The 17,358-nt window shown below is 51.5% G+C and overlaps 2 protein-coding genes across 7 annotated transcripts in view; one reads left to right on the top strand and one right to left on the bottom strand.

The window, feature by feature from the left end:
* The window catches only part of LOC122383905 (set1/Ash2 histone methyltransferase complex subunit ASH2-like), a 52,093-nt gene extending 51,823 nt beyond the window's left edge, over positions 1-270 (bottom strand). Inside the window, exon 1 of the mRNA XM_043370761.1 lies at positions 248-270. The gene's annotated coding sequence lies outside the window, so the exon portion shown is untranslated. The remainder of the gene's footprint in view (positions 1-247) is intronic.
* On the top strand, positions 63-16,852 carry LOC122383906 (GILT-like protein 1). Of its 6 annotated transcripts, none has more exons than XM_043370771.1 (7): positions 63-75; positions 7,990-8,311; positions 9,752-9,901; positions 13,489-13,662; positions 14,237-14,383; positions 14,835-14,897; positions 15,238-16,852. In XM_043370771.1, exons 2-7 carry the CDS (start codon positions 8,138-8,140, stop codon positions 15,274-15,276), a joined length of 747 nt encoding a protein of 248 aa, XP_043226706.1. In that variant the 5' UTR covers positions 63-75; positions 7,990-8,137; the 3' UTR covers positions 15,277-16,852. The 6 variants fall into 6 exon arrangements, with proteins under 6 accessions (XP_043226706.1, XP_043226708.1, XP_043226704.1 ...); XM_043370769.1 differs by lacking the exon at positions 63-75 and adding an exon at positions 180-216; XM_043370768.1 differs by lacking the exon at positions 63-75 and adding an exon at positions 208-314.
* The last annotated feature ends 506 nt before the right edge of the window (positions 16,853-17,358 follow it).

The raw sequence follows: 17,358 nt of genomic DNA, 5'->3' as shown, positions 1-17,358 counted from the left end.
AATGCAGCACTTGTAAAAGCTAGACCTTACCTTACCTTACCTTAATATGATCGGAATTTTGAGGCCACTTGGCCTGTAGGGAACCGCTCTCATCGAGCTCGTATCAGGTGGGACCTTTCTAACTCCTATCAGGTATCAGGTACCTGATGTTTGCCCAGTGGGCGTCCAGTCTTGATTTGAATTGATCAACTGAGGCAGCGCCGACGACCGTTGGGGGTAAACTGTTCCAGTCATTGACGACCCTCACGCTAAACGATTGTCTTCTTGGCCTGGTTTCCGCTCTGGGCTTCTGGACTTTCATCGAGTGGCCTCGGGTACGATTGTCAGTGGCAGCCGCAAAGAAATCCTCAGGAGACAGGTCGACCCCTCCATGAAACAGCTGATACTTGATTTGAATTGATCTGACACTGGCATCAAATTCTATGTAAATGCAGCTTTTTATGAATTAAGCTTCAACATTTTGAATTTGATTTGTCTTTAATTAAAGAAGTCCAAGGGTCTGTTATATCATAGTCATCTGTTCTTGAGATATTTACACAAGTTTTTTATTGCTTACTAGTCTTATAAAAAAGTCTTGTAAGACAAAACAGTCAAAATAGTTGATTATAATTTGTAACTTGGAACTTTACCTAGACCCAGTGGCGCAGCCAGAACTCTGGCGACGGGGGTGAGAGACGTTCGTGATGGGCCCCCCAGCAAATTGGGCCCCCCTCAACCAAATGGGGGCACTTAGCAACAACGAAAACGGTCGCTTTTTGCCGAGTATTTTTGGAAAATCGAAAATCATAAAACCAGAGATAATCATAAAACCATGATAATCAATCAAAATCAAAAATCATAAAACCATTTGAATAATTGTTGAATATGAATTTCTCATTTTAAACTTTGTTAACACTTTTTTTTTCTAAATTTAGTCCGAACCTTTTGATAGGAAGGATTTGCAAGGACAGAGCCACCGCTAAGCGAAGCTTGTTGCGGTGACCCTGCCCTCTACCCTCTGATCGCGCAATTCCAGTTCTATGGCAGAATTTAGAGTCCAAAGTTTAACGTGCGCACATAGCCGCGCACGGCCGGTCCCCTCACTGACTTCGCCTGGTTACGGCCTGCCACCAACCGCAACCATACCTGTCAGGAGGCCCATAAATTCAAGCGCCCGTCGCGCTTCGAACCCGGATTGTTTTAACCGGGAACGCGTGCTCTCACCACGCGGAGTCCAACGCTCTACCAACTGAGCTACGGGACCGGCTACGGGACCACTCTGATCTGTGGTAAGGTTAGATCTTTGTCCTCTTCATTAGGTACCAGCCAAATCGGGGAAAAGGACAAATATCTCTTGATCTGATGAGGCACGTAAAAACAACAGCATATTTACAGAAACACGATCATTCTGCCCATATTTGATGGACAGCGTTCAATTGATGGTCAGCGGCCACTCAAAGGGTCGGGCTAGGTCAAAAAGCCTTTAAAAAAGCTCAACATCAGTTTTTCGACTATAACTTTTGATATTAGGAGACGAGGTAGAGTCATGACATTGTCTTGAAGGTAGCTCATTCGATGCATGTTAGCGAGAGAATGATGACAAAGTATATGTCTCATAGTTTTTCTCATCAAAAGTTCTTGCAAAAGTGCTTAGCAAAACTGTTTTGGTAAAATGCGACTATTTAGATGGTTTTGCCCTCTGCTCTGTTGCGAAACCATTGACATAAGCGTTTTGAAAGACCTATCGAATGAGTTGTTCCGCGAAGCTCTGGCTCTTTGGTTCACGAATTATAGGTACGGTTATTTGTGAAAAAATAAAAAATAAAGAGTTTTTTCGTCGTAATCTTGTCTTTGTTTTTATCATAATTTTATCATAATTTCATCTTCAATGACCTCAGCGATGACCTAATCGAAAAATGACCTCTACGATTCTGAAGCATCCTACAGCTCTCCGTTGCTTTTCTCGTCTTTCTAGCCTTCTTAACCCTCGCCGGCCGAGGGGGGGGGGGGCGGGTGCCGCCCCCCCCCCATAGGGTTTTTTCGCGATAGCTCCGAACACGCTGGGGATAGAGAGCTGAAACTTGGCATACCTGACCTTTGATCCAAGCCGGATCTTTTGACACCGACCGCATTTTTGGGTCAGGTCAGGTCACTGACCTATGACGTCATAAGTGAACCTCTGCACGGTCTTCAGATGTCGCAACTTCGCAACGCCCTCACTGCCAGAGGAGATGTCACAGGGAAATGAAACTTGCAGGATCTAGTATCCATTATGAGTCCCACAACTTGTATATCTCGGATTTTTCCTAAAGGTCATATGAGGTCAGGTCATTTTCGTGACCTCACCATTATAAGTCAATGGGTAAAAATGAAAACTGCTATTCTGGCGCCGGGAACGATCTCCAACTATCTCAAACACACAGAATCGTGATTTGATGCACTCCTTGCAAGGTTAGATGCGTCACTTTTGCAATGTTGACCTTGCGTGACGTCATTTATGACGTCATCAAGGTCATATTAGTTTTTCGTCAATAACTCTTGATCAAATTAAGCTAGCGAGTCGAGAAAGCCACCAATGGACTCAGGAAGACCTGCCGAATCGAATGATATGCGACATGACCTCTTTCGACCAACTTCGTGACCTGGGGGTGCTGACCTGACCTTGACCTGAGGTCAACACCCCAAGTTGACCTGACCCGGACAAAAAGTATATCATTCGACGCGCCTGAGCGAGACGAACACGATGCTGCCAAAATCGGCGCTCTGCGGCCGTTTTTTGCGAAGTTATTCATCAAAAACTGAACCGTACCTTGGGGCACTTGACCTGACCTCAGAAGTCACCGGTTGACCTAGGACCTTAAAATCGGGTACCAATCTCTGCGTCTCGTAACGGCGCACACGCTCGTTTTTTCCACGACGCGCTAGCTCCACCAGGGGCGAAACGGCGAGGGGGGGTCGTACCCGCCCCCCTCCCCCCCTCGGCCGGCGCGTATGTAGAAAACCAATAGGTCCGGCGAGGGTTAAAGTATGATCGGGTTTGACCGATACGCCCCCCCCCCATGGCTGATTGCGCACGTTAGAGAACTATCGAACCCATGCTTTCAGCGCCCTATAGCTTTATATGTCCTCGAGTGTCGAAATAGGCGAAACTTTTCCTTCGATGAACATGACGACGTGGGCTTTGGTCTGAACTGCAACATGACTGAAGTAATTTCTCCACGATTTTCGACGCTCTTTAGAAAGCCGCCTACCGCCGCACTTGTCGCTACGTGACCCTGGAGTCAGGTTAGAAGGGAATATTCAAACACCCCTCAGGGGCGTAAAACTGGAAAGCCTGGGGCCCTGCTCTGCGGGGCGCGGCCAAGCTAGGCTAGGACCAGTTTGGGACATTTACAAGCCCACGTAAAGCCCTCAAGAATCTGCATAGAGCACAGGCCTTCCAAGTCTTGGGGGTTTAGATATCGACAATCGACATGGTCTTTTGAGATCTGCGTGGTGGCTATCAGAGGCCGGTGGGCCCCTCAAAAGCCGGTGCAGGAGCCTCAGGTGTCAGTTTGGAGCCATCATGGACCGGTGTGGGGTCCTGATGAATACCTAGGCGTCAAACCCCTAGACGTCGGGGTGGGGCCGGGCGGTGAGGCAGGCACAGGCCTGAAGAGAATAGGAGTTTTCAGATGTCGGCTTGGCATCTTAATTAAGGGCCCTGCATGGCTTTCTTAGAGGCTGAAATATCGTACTGCGGGACCTCCATGAGCCTCAAAAACCTCTATGGGCCCCCTTACGCTTGGGGTAGGCTTCCTGAAGCATAAAATCTCTCAGTCTTGAGATTGGCCAATGGCCCATTAGACATGAACTGGGCCATCAATATACATGTGGTGAGTTTACCCATATCAAACATGATATCGGCTCGATCAGGATTGGGATAGGCCCTCTCAGACCCAGACCAGGCACGGAGTACGGACCCTGCCACACATAGGATGATCCTTTCATTCCTGGGATGAGTCTTCTCAGGCCTGAACTGGGCCCCTCAGACCTAAAATGGGCCCCTCTCAGGCCTGAAGTGGACCCTCTCAGGCCTCAAATAGGTCCTCTAGGGCCTGAAATGGGCCCTCTCAGGCTTGACTTGGCCCTCTCAGACCTGAAATGGGCCCCTCTCAGACCTCAAATAGGTCCTCTAGGGCCTGAAATGGGCCCTCTCAGGCCTGACATTAGCCCTCTCAGACCTGAAATGGGCACCCTCAGCCCGGAAATGGTCCCTATCATGTCGAAAAAGGGCCCCCTCATACCGTAACTGGGCCCTCTCAGGTCTGAAATGGTGCCTCTTATGCCTGAAATGGGCCCCTCTCTGGCCTCAAACGGGCCCTCCCTGGCCTCAAACAGGCCCTCTAGGGCATGAAATGGGCCCTCTCAAGCTTGAACTGGGCCCCCTCAGGCCTGAAATGGGCCCCTCTCAGGCCTGAAATGGGCTCCTGTCAGGCCTGAAATGGGCCCCTTCAGGCCTGAAATGGGCCCTCTAAGGCCTGAAATGGGCCCCTCTCAGGCCTCGAACAGGCCCTCTAGGGCCTGAAATGGGCCCTCTCAAACTTCAAATGGGCCCCTTCAGGCCTGAAATGGGCCCTCACAGACCTGAAATGGGCCCTCTCAGGCCTGAAATGGCCCTCTCATGCCATGGAATGGGCCCTCCTAGGCCTTGGATTAGTTCAATCGGGCCTTGGATGTACCCTCTTAAATCATAAAATGGGACTTTAATTCCTAAAGGGGGGCTATCAGGCCTGAAAACTGTTTTTCAGTCCTATGACGGACCTTGACATTATGATACAAAATTGTCAGGCTGCATAACGACGAATCGACGGTGGGCCCCTAGGATAAGAGAGGGGGGTGAGATCTCACCCCTTTCACCCCCCCTGGCTGCGCCACTGCCTAGACCTACTCTAACCCACAGGCTACATTCTACCAACAAAATAATCACGGCTTCAACTTCCATCACACAACCTACGGTATTAGTAGAGCAGACATTGCACGAAGGTTTTCCAACCAAGGAGAGGCGCCATACCCAGTGGTGCTTCTTTCTAGGAAAACCTAAGCAAACCTAACCTAACCTACAACCTATAACCTAAAAACCTACAACCTACAACCTACAAACCTACCCTTACCGGTTCAACTCACCTGGTAGGTTTCCCGCCTCAGCCATATGAATTGGACAGGTAGATGGACGGAAGTGAAAGGGAAACCCATTTTGGATAGAGGCGCGCTGGCTCAATACATAAATATATGTCATTTGTTTCAAATTGTTTGTGAGCCGGAGGTGCGCGTCTGCAATACAGATGTGCTTTTGTATTCACATTGTTCTAAAGCTGGCCTAACTTTACCTAGACCTACTAACCCACCCACAGGCTACATTCTACCAAAAAAATAATCACCTTCAACTTCCATCACACAACCTACGGTATTAGTAGAGCAGACCTTACAACCTACAAACCTACAGTGCCTCTCCTCGGCTTGAAAACCTTTGTGTGATGTCTGCTCTACCTACTAATGCCCAACCTACAACCTACCAATATACCTACCAGACTGAAAAAATACAGGTAATGCTGAATATGTCTGACATAGTGGCAGGCAGGATTGTCATTGTGCCAAAAAATTCAGTGCGTGTCCAGCGCTACTTCACATGCACTGAATTCAGTGTGTGGTGGCTGTGGAATTTTTCGGCGCCATGCACTTCAAAAATTATGTGTAAGCATTATTTTTCGGCGAATGGCGGTCATCAAATTTTTTGACATGCTGGCCAACCTAGCAGCAGATACGCCCTGCGGGCGGCTCAAGAGAGGGTTTGTGACAAGCCGTTCCCCCCCCCCCCCCCTGTCGCGTGCTCAGACTCGCGAGCCTCCTAGAGTCTACTGAGCGGAGGAGCGGCCGCCCTGGTGAGTCCTTCACCTTCGGATTGCAGTTATGTATGGAAGACTTTGTTGATCATTGCCGAGCGTCGCGAAGTAATCCTGCAGTGGGTCCCTGCCCACTGCGGGACTGAGGGAATGAGAGCGCGGACGACCCGGCGAAACAAGCGGCCGCCCTGCCCTTAAACGCCCGCTCGCTGACCCGGGCGGCTCATTATGCGGCCTCGCGTCAGTAGCGCGACAGCTGGTCATAGTCACTATTCAAGCCACTCTTCGGGAGCACGCTGCCGCTCTCCATCTCCGCTGAGGACCTAGAGGACGCCATTTCGGTGCCCCAGATGAGGGCGGGCCACTGGGGCCGCTCGCTTCAGTACCTGCACCGAATCGGCCGTCTCCCCTCCGCGGCGTGCCAGCAGTGCCCGGATAAATGGTGCCCCCGCGGCGCGCTGTGCCGTGTGCTAAGAAGAGGCTGATGTGCCGGAGCACGTGCTGCTCTGCTGCGCGGCCCTCGCTGGCGCTCGCCAGTCTCGATCACACCGCTCCGCTGATTTTTGAGGTCCCGGAATTTCCGGCTCAGGCCTTGTTTCACGGTACGACGCTGCAGTGCGCTGCGCGTACCTATTGTGATATTGGGTTTTCATGGGAACATCAGCTTATTGGGACGCTCAAACGTTGGAGAGCGTCCAAGGCCCCGGAACGCTCCGTATGGCCTTACAGACTGGCCTTACAAACAGCACCACTGGAACCATCCGTGTGGCTGGCGATATGTCGATGACACATTCGTCCTGTGGGACCATACTGAGGACACAACACCGCTCCTGGATCACATCAACAGCCTCCGACCCTCCATTCGATTCACAGTGGAAACAGAAGTCGACAACAAACTGCCATTCCTGGACGTCCAAGTGGAGAAAGCTGAGGAAGCATTCAGAACATTGGTCTACCGCAAACCAACTGCGACCGACCGCTACCTCAACTTCAGGTCTCACCACCCGGACACAGTCAAGAAGGGTATCGTCAGATGCCTACAGACACGAGCCACCAACATCAGTGGAGACGAAGAAACCAGAAAAACAGAAATGTCATGCCTGACCAACACCTTCAGGAGAAACGGATACCCAACAAGCTTCGTGACGCACAAGCCCAAGGAAGCATCCCAACAACCACGGGATGAGCCAATCACGACAGTGTCCCTCCTATACAACAGAGGACTGTCGGAGAAGCTGAGGAGATTTTGCGGAGCGTACAACCTCAGGACGGTATTCAGAAGTATCACCACTCTCCGCAGGTCTCTGACAAAGGTCAGACCACCAACCACCAAGGAACAAACAAAGAACTGCATATACGACATCCCGTGCAGCTGCGGCAGGTCATATAAGGGCGAGACTGGCCGCCCACTGGCGGTCAGGCTCGAAGAACACAGGAAGGCAACCATCCGAGGCGAAACACTGAAATCCGGTGTGGCGGAGCATGCCTGGTCCGAAGGAGATCACAGACCTGCATGGGAAGATACCACTATAATCGACAAGGAGCCACACTGGAAAATCAGAAAGATCAAGGAAGCCGCACACATGGCGCTGGCAAGCAACCCCATCAGCAAGCCAAGCGTTGACATCAGTCCAATATGGCTCCCACTACGAAGGAAATCACAAAACATCCGGGGGGATAAGTAACACCAAGCTCCCAGCTCTATAGCGATGTCTGCCTCTATAGTGGAGTGGGTAGAACCGTGGCCTATCACCGGGGAAATCTGAGTTTGATTCCCGCTGACCACAGGAACTTTTGAAAGGTATGACGCGTACGGCGCAACGCCATCAACACCCAGGTCCTTCTAAGGGCCAAAGAACACCTGACCTGACGACGTCCGGAGAAGTAACTGGCCTAAACGTTGTGAATTTAACTTCTCAACTCAAGACGGGGGCGAAAGTCCGACAACTAATATCCGTGTTAGTGTGTGGATGTTTTCCAGTCTGGCCAATGTGCAACCTGCACAGAAATTCATGTGTAAATATCAATAACTGGTGAAATTAGTGACTTCACAGATGGGTGGCAGCACTATGTACACCTGCTATAAGATTACCCTAATGTTGGCTTTATGTGCATAATTCTGTTTCAGCTTGTTCCTGGCTGGCATCATTAGTTTTGAGCTGATCTGGTAAGCCAGATAGCGTGTTTTGCTTTCTTATTCCAAGAAGCAGTTACCTTAACAACATCATTATCAGTCACAGTTCACCTCAGCACTTGAATTTTTCCTGCCCATCACAATGAAGGTGATCACTGGTTCACCGCTGCTGAAGCTAGTGGCGGCGGTGTTTGTGGTGCTTGCCTTTTGGCTGATGATCAAGTACATGACATGGGAGGAGGATACCATGGCACTGCCAGACACCTTTGTACGACCCATCATACCCGCTGTCCCTGAGGATGATGAGGGCATCGAGGTGAGTCCGTGGTTTTAGTTTATGGGGTCGGATGAAACTTGAATAGCTGAGGAAATGTGCCGTCTCTGATAAGTGTTTTCCAGAGCATACCTTATGCCTGCAGAAGCTGCATGCTGGCCACAGGTGTCCACCATCAGGCATTCTTTCATGCCATCAGCTACCTTACCTAGGGGAGAGTGGGGTAATTTGGTCGCTTTTTTAGAAAACGATGTAACTAAAAATCGACAACACATTTTGGAATTTTCTCAACGCTGACAGGTGTGGCATACATTTTACTTTCCTGGACAGTAAACTTGAAATGATAGAGTAACTTCTTATATTGAAATTGTGACGCTTTACAAAGGTCTGCAAAGCGGCCAAATTGCCCCACTAGCAGGGTTATTTGGCCGGGGGTGTGGGGCAATTTGGCCGGTGTTAGTTTGAGGCCATGATTTTTGTTATAGGCGAGTCAGCTTCACATTCAGCAATGACGCGTGTCCTACGACGCATTTGAAGCATTTTGGAGGCTGACTCAGCCGTCACAGGGGTCGAAAATAGTCAAAATAGCGGCTCTGGATGCGATGACAGTTTTTTACGAATAGCTTTTGAAGTAATCAAGCTAGGCCAAAACTAAAAGTACCATCGTAATTCTCTCGTCATTCCGCATCGAAACATGTATGTGTTGACCTCGAGAGGTCAAGGTCAAAGGTTTGCTTCAGGTCAAGTTATCTCAGGTCGCTTGACCTCAAGGTTGCGTGAGTTCAAGGTCATCATGTATATCATTCGATGCGCATTGACGAGCTGAACACAATGAGACCATTTGCGCGGCTGTATCTTTTTTCTGTAAGTATTTATTAGCAAAAAGCGTTAGGTAACCTTTGATGACGTCACATGCCCTTACAGCCGTCCAATAGGAAATATGACATCAAGGTAGTCAAAGTTGGTCATGAATTATGTCCTTTATGGTATAATTGACCATGACAACTCGGCCGTCCCAGCATAGTGACTCTGAGCGCACCGGCCAAGTTGCCCCGCTAGTCCCGGCCAAATAACCCCACATTGCCATTCTGAAAATTTTTGTCTATAAAGTCGTCATGGCTGTACAGAACTAGATGAAATTGCGCTTGGAACCGCTGAACACGCTCAAGAATGGCGCTATAATATTGGAATTCGTTTACAGCCGAAATACTACATTTTATACAAATTTTTAAACGGAAGTGAAAGTTACCATTTTCTAACGAAATTCACGTTTTATTAATTTTGAATAAAACTAAGAACGGGAAAGTTTTGATATTTGTTCTCGAGTAAGTTCTGCCGGTGACAAATGAATAGAGACTAAAGTTATTTCATTCAGTTTTATCAGCTTTCGTACAGGTGGGGGCGGCCAATTTACACCACCGGCCAAATTACCCCACTCTCCCCTACTAATCTTGGACCAATGCACACATTACCATTTGGCAGAGGACTGGCCACCCAGTGCAGGTGGAGGTGTTCTACGAAGCCCTGTGTCCGGACAGTATGAACTACATCGTGGACCAGCTAGCGCCAGCCGTCGCTAAGCTGCCTGTTGATGCGCTCAACGTCATCTTGGTGCCTTACGGAAAAGCCAAGGTGCGTTTCTTGCCGTCTCTCTGCTGTAGAGTTAGCAGTGTGCCACCCTCCTACATTGGCTTTCTCCGGCAGGATAGGTTCAGACTATTTTGGCATTGTCATGAACAACTATTCGGTGCAATGGCACTGCTACGCAGGGGTGTCGATTTTTCAAAATGGTTGGGGGTGCTCAACCCCTGCCCCGGGTGACAGATTGCAGCTTTGCCATGCGGCACAACCGTACAAGGCGGGGTTGGTTATCCCCATAAGGTACTGATAATGCCGGGATTTCTATATACTAACATTTCCCAAGGGCAGAACGTTCTTCTTGAAAATCATTCTGCTCGTCCTAGTACTTGGCTACCTGATTACATAAACATCTTTCCGAAAAAAATATATTTGCCGGCAGCATGGCAGCAGCCCCGACACCTCTGTAATAAGGTGACAGAAACCAATGACGGTGATTAGCACCGGTGCAGCAGCCGCTGCGGTCCGCAGGGGCGGACATTGCGCGGAGGCAACGGTAGCTACGAGGCTCTGGCGGTAATCAGACGATCCCAATATCGATGAAAAATGACAGGTGATCGCATTTGGATATTTACGGGTTTACGATTTTCCCCAGTGGCGTAGCCAGGTGGGCCGTGAGGCACGTCCCCCCCCCCCCCCATCAGGTTCGGGCCTCAGGGTCCCCTCGGGTTATTCGGGCCTGAGGGGCCCTGAGGCGCCAATTGGCCGCTAAGGGTCAATGCTGGCCATATTTGGACATAGGAGGGATCCACGGGGCTCGTAAAAACCCCTCATGGGCCCACAAGTACCAACACTAAGATCTCCACAAGGGCCCCAAGCCAGTCTCTGAGGGCCACTTGGTGGCCTCTGAGGGCCCCTTACCGGCTTCGGAGGGCCACATGTCGGACTATGGGGGTCTTAACCGGCCTATTCCCAGCCAGCAAATTTGGTCCTGGCCGTAGCTGGTCTTACTCTGGCTAGCTCCGGCATTTGCTCCGGCTAAAGTACGGGCAAGGTCTGGGGCTCTACTGGAGCTGACACACGATACCGGAGCTCGCCCGCATCACAGCCGGACTTATGCCGCATCAGCCGTGCCGTATGTACCTCCACCGTACTTCAGCAACAGTAAGCCAGAGCAGCTATGAGGTGCAGCCGGACCTGGTCGTAGGGAGCCGGACTTGAGCCATGGCAGGGAGTCTGACTTGAGCCAGACTTGGCGGTTCGGAACCATAACAACCCGGGAGCGCTACGGCATATACTGGCTAGCCGGAATAGAGCCGTATCGACCCAAACCCCGGATCTGACGGCGATACCCTCGTCAGTTACCAGCGACCCTGACGGTCCCACACAGGTGACTCGGAGGGTCACAGCGGCGTCTGAGAGCACCATGTCCGGTCTCTGAGAACCCCACAAGGCTCCTGAAGGCACCGGTGACCTCTTGATATCTTCTTGTCGGCCTATGAAGGGTCCGTTCCGTAACAGCAGTTCTGAGGGCCACACGCGCGCCTGTGATGGCCCTAAACCAGTGTCTCTGAGAGCCCCCACAACGGCGCCTGTGAGGGCCATCACCGGCAACTGTGGAGCACCTACACCGGTGCCTCCGAGGGCCATACATTGCCATATCTGAGGGCCCCGCACTAGTGCCTCTTAAGGCCCTATATCGGCGGCTCTGAGGGCCCAACACCGTCGCTTCTGAAGGCCCCACAAGCAGGGATGCGGAGCAGGAGCCGGAGCTGGAGCCGGAGCCGCCGGAGCCGGTATATTTTGCCCGGAGCCGGAGCCGTGAAACAACACAGCCCGGAGCCGGAGCCGGAGCCGGAGCCGGAGCCGGAGCCGTCAAAAAAGGGGCGACTCCGGCTCCGAGGGAAAAAAATATTGACCTAACTCGGTTTGACAGTACAAAGCAGTAAAACATGTGGTATTCCAAATATCCTTGTTATGCAAATACAGAAACAACGTGTGCCAATCCAATCGCCTTTTTTCTTCCACCCGTATTTAACCCGGCGGCCGCTGGGCCTCCGCGCCACCCGCCGGCCGCTGGGGGGGGGGGGGGGCATAAAGTTGCCCCCCCCTTTACTTCTGCGACGATATCGTCGCAACGCGAAGAGATAGAGAAGCGAAACTTTGCATACATCTTCCTGAATACCTAGCCGAGGTTGTGTCCAAATTTGGTGTCGATCCCATTTGAAATGACGTCACAGTGACGTCATAAGTGAAATTATAGATTTGCGACTCTCATATTCCTCACAATACATCACATATATGGGACCGAATATAAAGGGCCGATTATTGGTCAGAAACTAGATGGAAGTGTAGTAAGATGTTTTAGGATGACAGCAGGTGCTGTCTAGTTCATTTACAGTCGAGTTTCATGCTCAGCGTCATCAGAAACGGTCCATATCGGAAAACGACAAAACTTTATTACGTCACTGTGACGTCATCCTAGGTGCTACAACCACCAAACTTTCTTCAAACATTGCCTAGGTATTCATTTGAAGCTATGCCAAGTTTCACGTTCGTAGCTCATCAGGTTTCGGAGATATTTCACAAAACGTAAAGGGGGGGCAACTTTATGCCCCCCCCCAGCGGCTCGTGGGTTAATTAATCGCATAGGGAATGTACTGAGTAGGAGCCGGAGCCGGAGCCGGAGCTGCCGGAGCCGGACCATTTTACTCGGAGCCGGAGCCGGAGCCGTATTGACATTTCACCCGGAGCCGGAGCCGGAGCTGGAGCCGATTTTTTCTCCGGAGCCGGAGCCGTCTGAAATTTCCACGGCTCCGCATCCCTGCCCACAAGTGCACATATGACGGCCACCCACCGGTGACATTTGAAGGCCCCACACCGGCGACTCTGAGGGCCCCATCGGCGTCTGAGTCCGTGCCGGTCTCTAAAGACGACCTCGCAGGGTTTCTGAAGGTACCACCGGCATCTGATGGCCCTTTGCCGGCCTCTGAGGGCCCGTCGCCGGTATCTGGAGCCCCCTGCCGGCTTGTAAAGGGTACGCGTTATCAGCTCTAAGGGTCAGACACTCGTGTACGACGGACCCACACCAGAGTCTCTGCAGTCTGCAAATTAACGTCTTTTTTCGCCCTTCTTCTTAAGACTAACTTTTCTTTTCTTTACATTTTTATTTCATGCATTGTAAATTGCGTAATTGTTTTATTTTTAGTAGTGAAAGACTGCGGAACCAATTATTTTCCTCAAGCAGAGTTAGTGGGAGTTATTGAGGGACAAAATAATTGGGGGTGCTGACTGGAACATTTGGGGGTGCCCAGAAAACCATTGGGGGTGCTCATTTGAGCATTGGGGGTGCTGCAGCACCCCCAAAAGTATACAAATCGACACCCATGCTGCTACGTGATCAGCTGTTTATGGCAGCAGGGTATGTTTTATTTAAAGACCAGTCATGCATCCTAGTTTCGTTTCCGCTGTCGTGCCGTCCGTGAGCACGCTTTTCACCTCAAATTTTGTGTCGTCTGTTCGTTACTGATGTGGCCTCTCTCGTTCGGACCCGGTTGATCTGTATGACCCACTCTCCCCGTCACCCTGTCTGTCCCCGCCCTCCTGGTCGCCGGTATGATCTCCCGTGTCCCGGCCGGCAGACGTACCAGCGCGGCTCCAAGGTGACCTTCTCGTGCCAGCACGGCCCCGAGGAGTGCTGGGCCAACAAGCTGCACGCGTGCGGTATTCGTCAGGCGGCCAACCAGACTGTGTCGGTGCAGTTCGTCACCTGCCTGATGAGGCACTACCGCCGGCTGAGACTGCGTGCCCAGCAGGTCGGTGGCGCCGGACCAATCTTTGCAGATCCTTTTCAAGTCCAGTCTGGTTATTTATTTGTCGAGGAATGACGTGCAGAGGTGGTTACTCCTCGTAGTTTTTTTTATTCATTTGTGGGTAAAGTCTAAGAAAATCGTTAAAGTGGCATAGTTTTGGATTTTTATGGTGTGTGATCGGTAAATTGTCAACTGGTGGGCTACTGTAGCCCGCCAGCTAACAGTTGTATTTCATGCATGATGTATGTTTTTTTTCATAGTCACACGTTTGAACTGCTTTAATTTGCGGCAATCTAGTTTTTTATGCCATTCCCGGCATTGTTGATGTTATTGATGTTATTCCTGCTGGACTGTTGCCACGATTTTGTGCCAGTCATATCAAGGCTATATCCTAACATGTCAGCTGCTCACAAGCACCGCGTTATAGTGAGTCACATATTGGGGCAAACCCCACTGGGCCACCGGCCCTACCGCCCCGCGCTGTGCTCTTCCATTCGACCCGCTCTCCCTGTACGCACCTCCCGCTCCTCCCGGTACTGTCCGGTGACCGGCTCTGACCGGTCGCTCCCTCCGCCAGTGCGCCGAGGACAGCCGCCTGCCGTGGGTGCAGCTGTCAGCCTGCGCCGCCGGCTCGGCCATCGACCCCGACATTGTGCGGTACGGGGAGATGACGCAGGCGCTGCGGCCGCCGGCACACTTCATACCTACCATCACCGTGGACCAGGTGAGAGCCGGTGACCTGTCGAATTACCGCTCCGGTGACCTGTCGAGTTACCGCTCCGGTGACCTGTCGAGTTACCGCTCCGGTGACCTGTCGAGTTACCGCTCCGGTGACCTGTCGAGTTACCGCTCCGGTGACCTGTCGAATTACCGCTCCGGTGACCTGTCGAGTTACCGCTCCGGTGACCCGTTATAGCGGCTGACGGCTCAGACTGCTCTCCGCAGAGTGGGCCTAGTCTAAGATCAGACCATTGATGATAATTGCTAGCTGCTGCTTTCTTATGGGTCGTTTTTGTGAGGTCCTTTGTCAAATCCTATGGTCCGAATTGGTATCCGTTGGCACTTCCGTGACGTGCTAAGTTAAAGTGACATCAGCAGTAATCGCTGTAAGAAAATGTTACCAGTCTATCGTGTGAGCATTGAATACCACATAACGCCGCGATGACCTTTTGCAGAGCCAAGATGGTCAAGCTGCAATGTTTGGCAACTTCTTGAGCTTCGTTTGCAAGGCTTATGAGGTAGGTCTCAGGCGTGTGAGCCGTGGGATGGATTTTCCGCTGCCAGCATATGCTTTAAGTAACCAGGGCTTGTTTTGTTGCTGCTTTATTGCGAGTGGTTGCTAACTGATTTTGATGTTTCCCATACGTATACCACGAGGTTTGCAACTAAATCACTATTAAGTCAGCCTTTATCAGGTTATTAGACATTAGTACTAAAGGAGCTACCGTTATTAGTTCATGGCTGTAATGCATAGTTCTAGAAGTATCAATTTGCAAACACTGTTGAAATTCCCTTTTCTCTAGACTTCCTTGACGTCAACTTGATATTCATCGGGATATCAATGACACTTTTTTGCAGGCACGCTCCGGTAAGAAGCCTACCGGCTGTCCGAAGTGAGTGTGTCTCTGAAGGACGGCACGGTCACAGGCTCGCAGACAGAGGCGGCAGCGTCTCAGGCAGCATTGGAGAGACAGAGGACGGTGCTTCTGGCACGGTGGGACGGAGATACTGTGCAGGAGACGGACGGTGCTTCTGACACGGTGGAGTGCAGATGCCGTGCAGACAGGGCGATCTGAAGGCCAGACGCGCCGCCGCTGCAGCCGCGGGCGGTGACCCGGCGGCGCGGTGCAGTGACCATAACTGACAACTGTGGCCACCAGGTGGGGTGTGCGAGCGAGGACGGGTGAACTGGACTTAAGGGTGACGCTGCTGAGCCCATTGGTCCACACCAGGTCCACATGAGAGGTGTGCGTGTGTGCGTGCAGTAATTGCGATAGGAGCACATATTTTGAAAGATTTATGTTATGTAGTGCACGGGCTATTTATTTTGATATGATGTATTGGGCCGATGATTTCTGACGATGTGTTGTGGTCCAATTAGTCTCAGAGGTGTCTAGGATGGTTTCCATTGGGTTCCGTCTTTCCAGCGTCAGTGAACGAATGTTTGTGCTCAGTACAAACTGTGGGGGCAGTCAGCGGCCCCAATTCGGCCGCGCAGTGGCGGCTGTCCGGTTCGTATCGGCACCACGCCTCTTGCGACGTCCAGGTTCAACTACCACAATAGCCCGGCCAGGTGCAGCTAGCGGGACCTCCAGTCGTGCTGGGCGTCCACAAACTGAGCGGGGCCGAAACCCAGCGCAGTCGGCCAGGGGACTGGCCGGCTCCTCTTACTGGTGGGTCAGTCCATGAGGGATGGGGACTGGACGCTAGTGGCTCCGCAGTGGTAGGGTTTCTTCGCTGGTGTTGTGTCCAAGCTGTTAAAGCGTGTTCACAATGGACTCGGGTTCTTTCCTCATTTCAGCACAGCCGTTCGCGTATTCACGGAGCACAATTTCCTGGGCTTGGTCCACTGGCTGTGGTGAGACTATCGTATCTTTCATCCCGCACGAGCTTTGGGACGGTCGCACAGGTCACCGTGCGCGTGTGATTGGACTCTCCGAACTGGTCAGGATGGTCGCATCTCCCCGGCGAGGTCCCGCCGGACCGTCCATGCAGGTTCAGCCCGCTCCTCAGTCGGAGCTCTCGGCGGAGGTGGCGGGCGCTGACACTGGCGAATATGTCGCTCCGGCTGTGACTCTATACTACTTCTGTAGCGTCTATGTGCGGGCGGGACCCGGTGCAGGGGTATACAGCGCGGGATGCCGTCTCGACGCTGTCGCCGGGTGCGCTGAGCGGATTGGGGATGGGTGCACGGGAGGGCGGGTGACAGCGGAGGATCGGCAGAGCTCAGCTCGCAGCACAGCTCCGGAGGCACGCTGTTATTGCACACGCTCAGCTCATTCTGTGGTTATTGGATTATTTGTCCTGTGTCGGCTCTGCGACCAATTGCTCAACAAGACCGCTCGATGTTTTCTAGAGGTTTGCGTGCCCCGGAAGCTGTGCTGCGAGCGATGGCCGCCCACCCCCGGTGTGCTTTATTACTTCTGCGTATACACGTGATCGGAATCGCATATTTAATAAAGAACCAAATGTTGACATTTCTTTTCTTTGAGGACTGTAAGATGTAAACACTCCCCAGATCCAGTTAGTACCTACACTCGGAGCGTGCAACTGGAAGATTATGCTCGAATTGATGAGTTACGAACTTCGCGGTAAAACATGCCTTGGCGCTGTAAAGCATGCCTTTGTGCTAACAGGTCGAAATCCGTGTTCAGTGGATTAGAGATGATGCTATAGTTTCCGAGCTGCCGCGCGATTAGGTGGCCAAGAGGATGCTGTTCATGCGGCAATTAGCGGTGTGCATGTATCTGCACCATTACCAGAGTTTTGTCTTTAACCAACGAATGTGGGTTTGAGGGCGGGGCAGATGTTCAGTGTTATTTTGAGGGAGCGATATGGTTAAGTAATTACTTTCCTACGTTATCGAGTTGGGGAATTTCAGACCATCACTTCGAGTAGTTAGGTCATGACTAGCAGATGGACCGCGGGTCCGTTCCCCGGTTCATCTGTCCTCGATCGGCACGTTCCACACTGATACGC

This window comes from Amphibalanus amphitrite, unplaced genomic scaffold (assembly GCF_019059575.1).
Source record: "Amphibalanus amphitrite isolate SeventyFive unplaced genomic scaffold, NRLGWU_Aamphi_draft 000176F_arrow, whole genome shotgun sequence".
Taxonomy (NCBI): Eukaryota; Metazoa; Arthropoda; class Thecostraca; order Balanomorpha; family Balanidae; genus Amphibalanus; species Amphibalanus amphitrite.
This window is presented reverse-complemented; position numbering and strand designations above follow the sequence as displayed.

Coding starts and splice junctions, on each gene's coding strand:
- LOC122383906 (XM_043370771.1), top strand. CDS start 8,138: ATGAAGGTGATCACTGGTTCACCGCTGCTGAAGCTAGTGGCGGCGGTG. Junction 13,663..14,236: donor TGAGACTGCGTGCCCAGCAG/GTCGGTGGCGCC, acceptor TCCCTCCGCCAG/TGCGCCGAGGACAGCCGCCT. Junction 14,898..15,237: donor TCGTTTGCAAGGCTTATGAG/GTAGGTCTCAGG, acceptor ACTTTTTTGCAG/GCACGCTCCGGTAAGAAGCC.